The sequence below is a fragment of the Haliotis rubra genome, unplaced genomic scaffold (assembly GCF_003918875.1).
Source record: "Haliotis rubra isolate DU_JTF1 unplaced genomic scaffold, ASM391887v1 Scf442, whole genome shotgun sequence".
Lineage (NCBI taxonomy): Eukaryota > Metazoa > Mollusca > Gastropoda > Lepetellida > Haliotidae > Haliotis > Haliotis rubra.
In genome coordinates, this window is record NW_025767127.1 from 570,774 (window position 1) to 584,473 (window position 13,700).

The 13,700-nt window shown below is 41.6% G+C and overlaps 2 protein-coding genes across 5 annotated transcripts; one reads left to right on the forward strand and one right to left on the reverse strand.

Annotated features, from left to right (window-relative positions):
- The first annotated feature begins 5,426 nt into the window (after positions 1-5,426).
- LOC124289476 lies at positions 5,427-9,069 on the forward strand. 3 transcript variants are annotated; one of them, XM_046726101.1, is made up of 3 exons: positions 5,427-5,536; positions 6,105-6,300; positions 7,436-9,069. In XM_046726101.1, exons 1-3 carry the CDS (start codon positions 5,522-5,524, stop codon positions 8,227-8,229), a joined length of 1,005 nt encoding a protein of 334 aa, XP_046582057.1. In that variant the 5' UTR covers positions 5,427-5,521; the 3' UTR covers positions 8,230-9,069. The 3 variants fall into 3 exon arrangements, with proteins under 3 accessions (XP_046582057.1, XP_046582055.1, XP_046582056.1); XM_046726099.1 differs by lacking the exon at positions 5,427-5,536 and adding an exon at positions 5,548-5,688; XM_046726100.1 differs by lacking the exon at positions 5,427-5,536 and adding an exon at positions 5,703-5,811.
- Positions 9,070-10,434: 1,365 nt separating this feature from the next.
- On the reverse strand, positions 10,435-12,612 carry LOC124289477. Of its 2 annotated transcripts, none has more exons than XM_046726102.1 (3): positions 12,419-12,612; positions 11,620-11,754; positions 10,435-10,672 (listed from the first exon to the last, which is right to left on the reverse strand). In XM_046726102.1, the coding sequence occupies exons 1-3, from the start codon at positions 12,471-12,473 to the stop codon at positions 10,446-10,448; spliced, it is 417 nt and encodes a 138-aa protein (XP_046582058.1). In that variant the 5' UTR covers positions 12,474-12,612; the 3' UTR covers positions 10,435-10,445. The 2 variants fall into 2 exon arrangements, with proteins under 2 accessions (XP_046582058.1, XP_046582059.1); XM_046726103.1 differs by having other exon boundaries at positions 11,620-11,774.
- Positions 12,613-13,700: the final 1,088 nt, after the last annotated feature.

Genomic DNA, 13,700 nt, shown 5'->3' on the forward strand with positions numbered 1-13,700 from the left:
AATAACCTGATCCATTGAAGGCTGTCCACGGAAGATTATACTACATTTATAGATCACACGTTGTAACCACATGAGTCTCAATGTTCTTGGCAGCTGACAAGCATAGAAGCCATTACTACTCAGGTGTTATGTGGTATGGTTCTTAGCAAATGTTGAGAAGTGAATTCTACCGAGTAGATGTAGTTCTTGGCTTTACAACTTAAGGGATTTTATGAGCGCTTCAACCAACATTCCTTTCTGTTCCGACCTGTAAGAGTTGCACAACTGGCGTGTTGGAGAGTAGATTCCCAGCAATCAATGCTTGTAGTACAAGCTGAGTATATCATCGCATGGTCGTAGCCACTGTCAGTATTGGTGTAGGGGGATTGCACAAATGTATTTCCTGACAATAATATACAGAACTTGACTGGATTGTGTGCGGTAGTTTGGTTGAGTAGTGTGTTGTACCTGTCTGCGTGGAATGTTCAAAACTGCATTCACCACCTTGCTGGCCTGGTCGTGACTCGGTCATCACAGGCCACCATGTCATAACAGCAATATTGGAACCCACAACAGAGCTTGTCCAATGACTGATTAACCTAGGCCTGGACAACGGACAGAAGAACTACCGGTACGTGGGTGACATTAAATGTCTTAACAAGGAAAAAGATTAATGTAAACAGGCACTAGATAATTTCAGAGAGAGACGAATCGTCTTCATTGAGCGATTTCGTCGACGAACAAGCTGAAAAAATAACATGAAGCGTACATAAAATGTAAACATAGCGCCCACTCTGTAGTGAAGATGACGGTCCCGAATTACTTCAACCTTTAAAGATATCGCTCATCCTTCAGCAGACATTAAATATTTTGGTTTCTTTTCCTAAACACATAAAGTTAAATGATCGGGTGTACCGACATCGCACGGTTACACAGGTGTTTCCGTCGTAACAGGTGTCCATTGTAGTCCAGTTACAGTACAACCAGAAATTATTGAGAATTTAAAGATTGTAATTTTTTATATTTTTTTCACTCATTACTCACGTATTAAATGTGAATATTAGCAGAACATAACTCCAGATTCAAACACAGGTGAACAGTTAGTATTTTGTCAAGTCACCATGGGAAGCAATGCAGGCTTCAATGCGGCGGAGCATACTACTGATCAAAGAAGTTAGAAAGTCGTGGTCCATGCTGTCCCAATATCGGACCACCTCTTCTTTCATTTCAACAATATTTGTCAGATTTTTCTTATTGACACTTTCCTTCTGAAGTCCCCAAACATTTTCTATTGGATTTAGGTCAGGGCTATAGCTTGGCCAATCTAATAATGTCATATTTTGGGTCCGAAACCAGGCCTGTGAATGCTTTGAACGATGTTTTGGGTCGTTGTCCTGCTGGAAAATCCAAAATTTCCATAGAACACGTGAGCAGATGGAAGTAAATGTCCCTCGAGAATATCTGTGTACCGCTCACTGTTCATATTCCCTTCAAATACACAGAGGGGCGTTGCCCCTAACACAGATATGCCACCCCACACGTTAAATTTCGGACTGTACTTTGGGCGCTGATACAAAGGTTTTTCAGTTTTTGATTCAGAATTTCAGTGTATTAGGAAACAGCCACACAGAACTTTCATCTGAGAAAATCACATTGTCCCAGTTAAAATTTCTCTGCTGTAAGCACCAGTTCAACCTTCGCTCCTTTTGTTCAGGTTTCATGATCGGTGATGGAATTCATCGACTTTTCTGCCAACCCATTGCATGCAGCTCAGTTCTAATTGTCTCCTTACAGACAGCCACAGTTCCTCTATCAATCATATCCAGCCTTAAGTTTTCTAAACTCTTTCGTTTGTTTTTAGAAAAAAAGAATACCAAGCCGCCTCCTGTCACCGACAGTCAGTTTTCTGGGCCTACCTGCGCCTACCTGCCCCTCCCTGCTGCTCAATGCCATATCCATTTGCAATATTTTTCAAAACACGATAAACAGTGGACAAGGGATGCCTGTTCTACTTGAAATCACTTTAGCTGATCTGATGCCCTTGTTATAATACTCTAAAATAAACTTCCTCTTCTCTAAATCATCCATACTGAGGATCACTGAAAATGTCGTCTGCTAGCAAGTAAACAAAGAGGAATAACTCTTCACAAACTAATGAAAAAGGGTTAACGGAGTTGTCTCTCTTGAATGAAACCAAGCACTTGATATCTGGTCAAGGTTGTTTATACTAGAAATCCAATTAAACATATTCCTAAAATTCTCAATAATTTCTGGTCATACTATATGTAGATATATGTTTATGGTGTTTGTCTGGTGCAGGTTCGATTGTTTTCAGACCGCCGCCATATAGATGGAAATATTGGTGAGTGCGATATTAAACAACGAACGTCACACGTGTCCATGCTCTTCCCCTTATATATAGTGAAAGTTCATTAGTTCTGATCTAAGGAGGGGCGGTGTGGTGGCCTATAATGGTTAAAGCGTTGGCTCGTCACGCTGAAGACCCAGGTTCGATTCCCCACATGGGTACAATGTGTGAAGCCCATTTCTAGTGTCCCTGCTGTGATATTGCTTTAATGTTGCTAAAAGCGGCGTACAATCATACAATAAACAAGAGAATTTGTATTCCTGCCTTTTTCTTGTTAATCAGGTTGTTTTTATATATGTATGAAAAGGCCATGATTTTGGTTGGTTAGAGTTTTGGCATTGTTTCAAACCTATTTCTCTAATACATAAAAGTTATCTAATTAGTTGATTGATATTATTCGTGAGATGTAAGTATACACGTTAAGTAAATTAATAAGAACATATTTTCTTACAAAACTAGTTTTCTCCAAAGTTTCTTACAATCGTATATTTGAAAAATCATTGGCACAATCCCAGGTTTATGACTGAAGACTTCAGTTTACTCTGAATCGGCAGGAATTCTGCCAGAGGTTCCTTTCGGTAGGGTACTCTAGTGGTTAAAGCGTTCCCTCGTCACGACGAAGACCTGGGTTCAATTCCCCACATGGGTACAATGTGTGAAGCCCATTTCTGGTGTCCCCCCGCCGTGATATAGCTGGAATATTGCTAAAAGCGGCATAAAACCATACTCACTAACTCCTTTCCAGGGAATGTCGTTTAATGAGAATGTCATAGGGTTTAATGAGTAGCTTCGCTGCATGGTCATAAGGTTTTATTTATACAGAAAAAAGAAGCTGTATGTCAATAAAATTGTCCCCATGTTTCACATCCTCAACTTCTAGAATGCCAATCAAAGAAGCTATATTGCCAAGATTTGATTATTTATTGCCCGACATAATATAGCTACAAAGTGGTCGACTGCAGTTCTAGAATGCCATTGCCAAGATTTGGTGATATGCTACAAAGTGGTCGACTGCAGTTCAAGCCATTTTGGTGATATGTTTGAAAGATTGCACACAAAATCAGTCAGTTTTGTTTCATGTTTCAAACTGTTCCGCACTAAATTAAGATAAGATAATTTCTTTATTATCCCAAGGGAAATTTAGTTTGCATCATGTATACAGTTCTGTAGTTTTTACCTTCATAAAGCAACTACTATAACACTGCAAACGATGATCATAAAAATATTGTATGGATTGACTGGACTATCAATTTCGCCTGCTGTCCTCTAAGTTGTTGACCCGTGAAGGTCCGGGTTAGAATGAACCTTCAGTAACCCATGCTTGTCGTAAGAGGCGACTAACGGGATGGGGTGGTCAGGCTCGCTGACTTGGTTGACACAGACCGGCGACATATAGCTGGAATATTGCTGGGTGCGGCGTAAAACTAAACTCACTCACTCTAAATCGTTGTTCTGATTTGATTATAATTACATGGTGAACAAAATAACTCGTCACCGGTACTCCGGTTCCAAACTGTCGTGAATATATTGTGAGATTGTTCTTTTATTGAAAACAAAACAGCTAATAACATAACGGTAATTATTGTGTGCCGCACATATTCCAAAACTGAATTATCTCAGGTAGTTGTTGACAAAATGTGAAGTCCCTGAATTCTCGGTACAGTTACCAATCAACTCCTATTTACACCCACAACTCTGTACATAGCTAGTACAAATAGACCCTGCAGCAGTGAAATGAGCCATGAAGCCTCATCAGCAAGTAGTGGGAAACCGGAGAAAACAGCAACAGTAGAAAACGGGCGGTGCGTGTATGATAGAAACCGCCATGCAGGTGGTATAGTAGTTACCACAATCTTTTAAAAAGGACACCCACCTTTTGCGTGAATTGAGCAAACCAAATTTAACATGAACCGGGTATTACGTATACAGAATGCTGCACTCTTATTTGTCATTTAACTCAAAACATGCCATACCGCCCTGCGAAATACATAGTAAGTGTCAGAATGTTATTTCCCGAGCGAGAGTGAGTGAGTTCAGTTTTACGCCACTTTTAGCAATATTCCAGCAATATCACAGAGGGATACACCAGAAATCGTCTTCACACGTTGTACCCGGGTCTTCGCTATAACCACTAGCCTACCCCATTGTCCCGAACGAGAGCGAAGGTTATGCATTACCACTTTTCAAGATCGTCGTAAAATCAGCTCGAGACACATGAGTGTCAGGATTTCTTTATTATCTATTATTTCGAAACGTTTTGAGGTCCTTTTGTATCACGACCGCACTCGAAGAAAACCACAATTGTCGAATGACGTCGCAATTCAGCTATGACGTCATTTATAAAGTGACGTCAGTCAAACAAGGCGTCAACAATGTTTCCTGATGACGTAACAATGAGCTTGAAGTGATAATCATGCACCTGGCCATACCCCGTGGGTACAGGCGATGAGCATGTTTGATTTTTACTTTATTTTACTATCGAAACCGTGACCAGAAACCTTTCTATGACGTCATTTATAAAGTGACGTCATGGTGTCAAACAAGACAACTGGTTTTACGTGGGTACCGATGTGACCCGATGTAAGTGAAAACGTATTTGAATCAATGTTGATATAGTGTTATATGGGGCACCGGAAGCCCAGTGCCGCAGCGTGACTCGCTTCATCCCTGTCAGGGTCGGTGGGGAAGCCTACTAGTTAAAGCGTTCGCTTGTCACACCGAAGACCGGGGTTCGATTCGACACATGGACGCAATGTGTGAAGCAAATTCCTGGTGTCCTCTGCCATGATATTCTTAAAAGCGACATAAAACCCAACTCACTCTCGTGATGCAGCGTTCCCTAACTAAGTAGGGGCGGTAGGGTAGCCTAATGGTTAAAGCGTTCGCTCGTCACGCTGCAGACCCGGGTTCGATTCCCCACATGGGCACAATATGTGGAGCCATTTCTGGTTTCCCCGTCGTGATATTGCTGGAATACTGCTAAAAGCGGCGTAAAACCAAACTCACTCACTCACCCACTCACTCCCTAACCATGTCCGTTTTAATTAAACAAGCACTGGCTGTTTTATACGGTGGCCGTTCTGCCCTCGTTCCAAGAAGCTACTGTATCGTCCTGCTCACAAAAACACAGGTGTTGCTGAAAATATCAATGTCCGAAAGACATCCTGTTGATAAATGGATCTTCAAAAGGTACAGAATGTGCACTAAGTTCGTTATAAAAAAATACACCGGTCGCTTCAATCAGAGACTACACTGCAGTACAATAACATTGTATTGTCGCTGCTTCAATGCGATGCAGCGATGGTTTATACTGGAGATGTGAACCTTCTCGTTCTGGTTGGGTAGGTACATGACGGAGGTATACCTGTCAAAGCTGTTACACAAATTAAAAACGCAGAGCTTATTACCCCAGGAGAGAATTAATGGAGATGGAGATACGGGTCCAAGGCCCGCAGGCCGGCAGGGTCAGGAACTTTCTCAGAAAAATCTCTGACAAAGATTCATTCAGACTATTTGAGATATTTTAAGTGGTCAAAATGTGAAACAGGATGGGAGAACCACATTTGTATTTTTATTTTTCATATGAACTCAGTTTGGCGTGAGATATATCGGTTTAGTCGTGAGAGCGTGACAAGAGTAATGAAAGCGTGAGTTTCAAGCCAAATGCGTGAGAGATTTGGCAGGTATGTAAAAGTGAACGTGACCAATTCTCTGTGCAAGACATACATGTCGATATCTTCATTTTGTTCCATGTTAGATATGCTGGAGATGGATGAAAAGACGGACAGTGTTGATCCAGGCGGTCGTCACCTCGTGGACGTTTTTGGTAGTGGCGACAACATTCATCGTCTGCCTGGTGGGATTCCAAGTCCTGGCGATGTTCCGACGGACACCTGACGATGTACGGCTCAGCAAGATGGTAACAGGCTGGCAAGGCTTTGGAGAAAAGACAGGTATTACATTTATATGCACACGTACCAGACCGACAGATCGATTCATTGTTTATTAATTAGACCTGATTTGACCAAACCTAATATCCCGTATGAACATGCTAAAAGGTTGGAAAAGCTCAAATCCTTAGTTGCCTCCCCACTTCAGGATATAGGCATGGGCGGATCCAGGAATCTTGAAAGGCCAACGCGAATTTTTTTTTTCAATGTGGTCTTAAGTCATTTTCCCGGGGGGTGGGGGTGTCGTCGAACCCCTGACAACAACCAACCCCCCACCCACCCCCAACCCAGATCCGCCACTGATAGGGTATGTTTATCAGTCAGATGTGCAATAAAATATTCTGTGGAAAACATTATCTTTTATCAGTAATTTGTCTTCAGTCTGTTCCTAGCTGCTTGTAGCTGTGCAACCATTTTCATCAGCAAATCAACTCAAGGTCTGGTATCCAGTTGTAGCCTGCAGTTTGCAAGCTGTCCTCTTTTCCAAAAGAAAATCTAATAAATGTAATTAAGGTCTTTTGTACTAACATTGATTTTATCTAATACTTTAGTTACTTTCTCAGTGTATTTTTTGTAAATGTGAGATATTATATATTCATGCTTACATTATGTGGTGTGACTGACAATGTTTTCACCAACCCTCATACTATGAACAGTTTGGTTTATGCTCTTGTCTGTTAGAGTCACCTGAGTTGTTGGGGCAATGGGGTACATGTATATTGGTGGTTAAAGTGTTGCCTCCTCTCACCAAAATCGGGCGGTGGGGTAGCCTAATGGTTAAAGCGTTCGCTCGTCACGCCGAAGACCTGGGTTGTAAAGCCCATTTCTGGTGTCCCCCGCCGTGATATTGCTGGAATATTGCTAAAAGCGGCGTAAAATTAAACTCACTCACTCACTCACTCACTCTCACCAAAATCCCAGGCTCGATTCCCCACATGGGTACAGTATGTGAAGCTCATTTCTAGTGTCCCCAGCCATGATATTGTTGGAATGTTGATGAAAGTGATGTAAAACAATACACCCTCAGTTTATGTAGAGACTGATTTAAAGGCGATGCATCTAGAATATTGCTCACTACAGCATGAAAAAGAACATCCACTCTCTCTCTCTCACTCACTCACTCACTCTTTATTTGCAGGTGTGTACAACTTCACCGTGGTAACAGGGATGATTGATATAGGTAGAGGATCATGGTCGAAGCAGAGTCGCAGCTACAACAATTACCTGCTACACATGTCCCAGGTCTTGAGGCTGGATGTCAATATGGTGATCTACATCGAGGAAAAGGGGCGGCCATTTGTAGAATGGATGAGAAGAGGGCGAGAAGGGTCCACCACAATTCTCCCAATCCAGCTGCCCGATCTTCCATACTACAAGTATAAGTCCAGAATGAAGCAGATTATGGTCAGTGACGAGTTTCAGCGAGGGAATGAGCTGCTAGTCCAGGGAGACCATGTTGAGGCAACTAACCCTGACTATGATATTGTACAACTGTCCAAAATAGATCTTGTGAATGAAGCCATGAGACTGAACCCTTTCAACAATTCTTACTTCTTCTGGCTGGACGGTGGGTATGGACATGGCAAAGAAGGCATCTTTCCTCGGGACAATATTTGGAAGCCCCACAGACTAACTCAAGTTCCCCATAAGTTGACCTTCCTAGTCAGAGATGACATTGAACTCTGGTCCAAGGTCAAGGACCTTTATAAGAAGAATATCAACATCATGGTAGGTGGAGTGTTCGGTGGCGGAGTGGAGGTGTTGTCTTTGTATCACACTCTCCACTCCAGATTGATGAAGGAGTGGATGGCCAGCAACATCGTTGACGACGACCAGACAGCTAATATGCAGCTGTATTTCAGAAACAGGTCCATGTTCAACCTGATAAGAGCAGACTGGTTTGATATCTTCAAGATTACAGTGGCTGACTGACATTTTATGTGTTGTGTGGTTCATTGATGGTTTCTCGTCAGAAAATCAGGCAAAAGATTATCCTATATTTCATGGAATATACAGGGTCTAACCAACAAATTGACCAATAGTGACTCTTGGTCTTCATGCTCATCTTGTTACTGCTTGAAGATGGGAACCAAGTCTGGACGGCTAAAATACTGAAGCCCCATAGTAATCTCAAAACCCATAGCACAGGAAATGATAATCCTGTGCTGTACACCTTAGTCATTTTTTTATGACTCATCCTATACAAACATATTAATTGTCATACATGTGTCCATTCTATACATTTGTGCATATTGAGGGGCCCTGGGGTAGCCTAGTAGTTAAAGTGTTTGCTCATCTTGCCAAAGACCCATGTTCGATTCCCAACATTAGTAGGATGTGTGAAGCCCATTTCTGTTGTCCCTCACAGCAATATTGCTGGAATATTGTTAAAAGTGGAGTAAAACAAACTCACTCACTTATGCATATTGACAGGCATTTTGCATAATAGAACCTTCATTCTGTCTTGACTGACATTGATGGTCTAATTCCCGATGTCCTTTTGTCAAAGTATCAAAACAACACTAAAATATAACCCGTCCATCCACTGTATGTGCTGTGAGGACATGTTTGTCCAAGTCACATGATCTCAAACTGTTCCCTCCCAGGGTGAAGGTGATTCACAAAGGTATGACTCCTCGTGATACAGTCTACTTTGTCCATTCAGTGCACATAATATCAATTTTATTTTGTTGTTTTCTAGTTCAAGTAGATATACATGTGTGAATAATGATCTCTCTACACATCATTTTGTATTAAATTTACATGTATTCATGTATGACTTGGTTTTGACTGACTTAAAGGCTGGTTATAATGCCACACTGGCTATAAATACCAGAACAAATGTTGGCTTTATAAGGAGGGCAGACTTCTTGGTTTTGTATTACATCTTGGATACTGCATCTGTCAGCTGAGTAGTGGCTGACGGCTGTTGAGGATGTAAAGCAACAAGGTTATCTGATGACAGTAAATATTGTTAGAAGGTTTAGAGACTTCTGCATGAGGAGGAAAGAGATGAACTGGTGAAACGGTATGATTATTATCTGTAAACATGTTTAAGTGGTAATGCTCTCACTGGATTTTACTGAGAAAACTTTAACAGTGAAGGTACAATGTTGCTCCCTGAAGAACAGTGCACAACAGTGTCCAGAACAGGTGCATGTGAATTTATATCTGCAAATAATGTTTTGAGAGAGAATATATTCATCAGTTGTCAAGAGTTCTATATGAAGAGTTTTAAACACAATTAGATAAATATTAAACTTCTCTATATATTTCCTATTAAGGGACTGTTCATAATTTATGACAAGAAGGGTGATGATGATTATTATGGAGAAGCTTGTACAATGTGAAAAAAACACACACAGACAGACACACTAAAATTATGTACAAAGTAAGTGACAACCCATCCACCCCACCCCTGCATGTCATGTACAAAATTGCTGAACCCTCTTACGTCCCCAGAACAAAATGCGTGATGCCCCCTTAAAATCATCTTCACCCCACTAGCCATAAATTATTTACGGTCCCAAATGGCATACATTGCAAGACACTCTTCTTTGTAAAATGTACAGTAAAAGCAGTGGTCAAATAGAGTATGTTTTCAGATATCTAATTAAAATGCTGGGGTTAGGCAAGGCTGTATCTGTCAGTCTCTACTGTATGTATTGTGAACAGATGAATTTGTAAACGATATGGTCAACAGTGAGTATAGTTGAGTTTTTATGGATGAAGTTGTAAATTTATTATTTTTATTTTACACGCTTTCACGTAACTGTTTAAAATGAAAAAAAATAATTAAAGATCCATGCGAGTGTATCATCAATTTTCAGTTCCATACATTGCATATGAAACGTAATATGGCAGAGAAGAGACAGGGCGCCCTTGCAGATGTCTTGGACACTTAATTGTTCCTTTAAGATGATCGGTTGTCATGGAATACACTGTAGGGCATGTAAACGACGGCCACGTAGACAGACATTGTCGTCACATCTGCACTGTGGTTGATGTTGTAGACAACGTTCACATTCACAGACATACACTGTTGTCTTGTTGTTGTAGACGATGGTCACATTCACAGACAGACATTGTTGTCACTGTCGCACCAGGGCACGATTTAGTTGTTGTAGACGATGGCTGTGAGTGGAGGTCTAGATTATGACAAGTGGGACGACCAGAGCAGCTACAACGGCTACAGCTACAGCTACGTTAGAGAAGACGTCGTGTGCTGTGGCGTTGCAGAGGTCGTCATCGCACGTGCAGACGGTCCTCTCCTGGAAGGTGGGGCTGATGATGTCGGTGTAGCAGTTGGCGCCGTCCTCGTTCAGCTGTCTGGCCGACTCACGTCCCACAGAGTGAAACATGCAACCTCTGGTCACTAGATGAAAACACAGTGATTTGTATTCAGTTTAACGTTTCGAAATAATGTCTGTTGACAGCAATGCATTGTATTTCATCCTCACTGAATCACTTCTCTGGGTGGCGTTTTAGAAGTTGGGACATACAAATTTGAACAAACTTAACGGATAACAACTTCTTTAATTTCGTGAGTGAGTATTTACGCCGCTTTTAGCAATATTCCAGCAATATCACGGCGTATTACCAGAAAGGCTTCATTGTACCCATATTCTTGTGTCAACAACGAACAAGAACTCACTCACTAAATACTGACAGGGTCCATGGAAATAGGAATTGACAGACCTCCTTTAAGACGCCGCAATGGTCTGCGCTGAATTGCCTCACTTGCCTTGCAAGTATCTGCTGACTGAATGTTCTAATCCAACATTCGTCCCCGATATTATTTTTGGTTGTCTTTAACGTCAGGGTGCCGCTGTACGTATTGGCATTAGTGCTAAGGTGATAATAAAACCTCGTACCTTAACACAAACCTCCGACATATAGACATTTCAAGGTGCCCCTGCCGTATGTTGCAGGAATAGTGCTAAAAGCGTCGTAAAACCAAACTCAGTCAAACAGTCGACATATAGACGACTACATGATGTATACGGAATTTAAAATAGTGACCTCGTTAAACGCAAAAACGCAAATCATTAGTCCACGAGGAAACACTATTCCGAGGTCGCGTCCGACAGCATTTTAAGCTGGTTTCTTGGCTCAGTGGCATGGGACCTGCCACTTAAGATCGTTAAGTTGTGGTGTTGTATTCTAAAGGTCCTACAAGGGGTGATAGGAGTGACCCAACTATTGTTATAGCAATATTTTTTTACATTGTTTGTTTTATTGTTTTTGGGGAAAGATTTTATTTGTCGAAAAGATGCGGCACAAAGTGCAATCTGTTTACTTTCATTTGCTTATTGAACCAACCTTGCGATCCTGCGGTGACCTTGAAGCACGCCTGTCCCTGTCGACACGTGTAGGACATCCGGCCCTCGGTGTCAAAGGGGTCGTTGCACCACACGTCTGTTGTTGTTGTACAGTTAAAACACTGGATCGACCCTCCTGTCACCAGACACGTGACCCTGATTAGCAGATATACACTGACGGGTACCCCTTCACAACTCATTTAAACATATGCTCAAACGGACACCCGTAACATTTCTCATACAGAAATACTGTGCCCCTTTACAACTTAAATTAACAGAAATACAGTTACTGGTACTCCTTTATAAATTAAATAAACAGAAATACACTTACTGGTACACACACACACACACACACACACACACACACACACACACACACACACACACACTGAATGGGCTAGAATGCACACACCGGGCGCAGCTTTGCTCCTTTACGATCCTTAAACAGATATACACTAGGGTTTAGGGTTAGGCACCCTTTACTATCCTTGGGGTTAGGCACCCTTTACGATCCTTGGGGTTAGGCACCCTTTACGATCCTTAGGGTTAGGGGTAAGGGTTAGGGTTAGGGAACCCCAGCAGCGCTAATTAGTCTGAAAAAGTGCGCCCGGTAAAGTGCAGTACTCCCCACTGAATGTAACCCTTTAAACCCTAAAATACACTGACGGGGATACTATCAAATATACAGGTATGCACTGACTAGTATCATAAACGTTAGGTGAGGGACTATGCTCTTTAGTATGCTTGCTTATTGCTTGGTTTTTACAAGTGGAATTTGGCTAAAAAATAGATCTACTCACGTGTCTGCGCTGTGATCAAACTGAAGCTGAATATTACAATTAACAAGTATGGCATTGTCTGTTTACGTGAAGTTTTTTGGCCAACATATTCTAGTCCTAAATCTCGGTTGTCAGTCACATCTTGTGATAAAATGCGTCGTTTACATGCCGTTCTTCTTATCTGTGTCGGCCATTAGTTGATTTCGACAGGTGTTAATGACGTCATACACCAGGCGATGACGTCATTGCAGTATTGTTACAAGGACGTGCTGTATACGAACAAATGTTGTTCTCTGTCACTTGTTAGACAATCCAAGACTTGTATATATACGTCTCTGGACAGTCGAAGATTAGTTTTCAGGACGGGCCTCAAGGTGTCGAAAAGATTCGGACCTGCTCATTTCTACTGTAACTTATCTATATATTTGCCAGGATGAGAATATTTACAATCATTTTTTAATGGTTTCATGAAGTTGTATTATTACACATATCTAACCTTGACGCTAGATGTCGCTACACCTTCCAGGGTGTGTTCCATAAAACCTTGAATCCTATCGACGGGTGACAAAAGTAAATCCCAGTCAGATCTTGATTGACGTCTTCAGCAATATTAAGCTGCTTACACGAAACATACGTATTTCCCTAATATCACATATATTACATGTACGTATCACTCACCTTCAGGCTCACTAAACCTCTAAATACACATATAACAGCTGAATGTGAAGACACATGAGCTTGTAAACCCGTGAAGATCCGGGTGGTGAGAATTGGTCTTTAAGCAACCCATGCTTGTCGAAGGGGCGACTTGCGGGATCAGGTGGTCAGGCTCGCTGACGTGGTTGACATGTCATGGTATCCCACTAGCGTAGAAAGATGCTCATGATACGGCGTATAGCTGGAATATTGCTGAGTGCGGCGTTAATTAAACAACAAACCAACTATTATTACCAACCAAAATGGGATTGTAACGGAAAAAAAAATGGCATCAAGGTATATACTGTCATTGATGGGTTTGCCAGCATACTTTTACTAGGGGAAATATCATCTGTGGGAAGAGAGAACGCGTATCGCATCCAGTGAACGTGTAGACTGCTGTGGTTAAAATAGTTGTAAGGATGTCGTCCCACAGTTCTCGATCTGAACACTTTGTCACACAAGCATGCACCTATGTAGAAGCGCCTGTAAAATATACAACATTCATTGTGACACATGGTGACACTTCGTTTGTTTATTACATCCGTGTTTCTCAGTTCCTGGCCGCTCGTATATTGACTCGTGAACCAAACTTGCCCAAAATGTA

Excerpts from the sequence above, each read along its gene's own strand:
- LOC124289476 (XM_046726099.1), top strand. The coding sequence starts at position 5,635 with ATGCGATGCAGCGATGGTTTATACTGGAGATGTGAACCTTCTCGTTCT. Across the intron at positions 5,689-6,104 it reads AACCTTCTCGTTCTGGTTGG|ATATGCTGGAGATGGATGAA; the intron begins GTAGGTACATGA and ends GTTCCATGTTAG. Across the intron at positions 6,301-7,435 it reads AGGCTTTGGAGAAAAGACAG|GTGTGTACAACTTCACCGTG; the intron begins GTATTACATTTA and ends CTTTATTTGCAG.
- LOC124289477 (XM_046726102.1), bottom strand. The coding sequence starts at position 12,473 with ATGCCATACTTGTTAATTGTAATATTCAGCTTCAGTTTGATCACAGCG. Across the intron at positions 11,755-12,418 it reads TTTGATCACAGCGCAGACAC|GAGGGTCGATCCAGTGTTTT; the intron begins GTGAGTAGATCT and ends GTCTGGTGACAG. Across the intron at positions 10,673-11,619 it reads GGTCACCGCAGGATCGCAAG|TGACCAGAGGTTGCATGTTT; the intron begins GTTGGTTCAATA and ends GTTTTCATCTAG.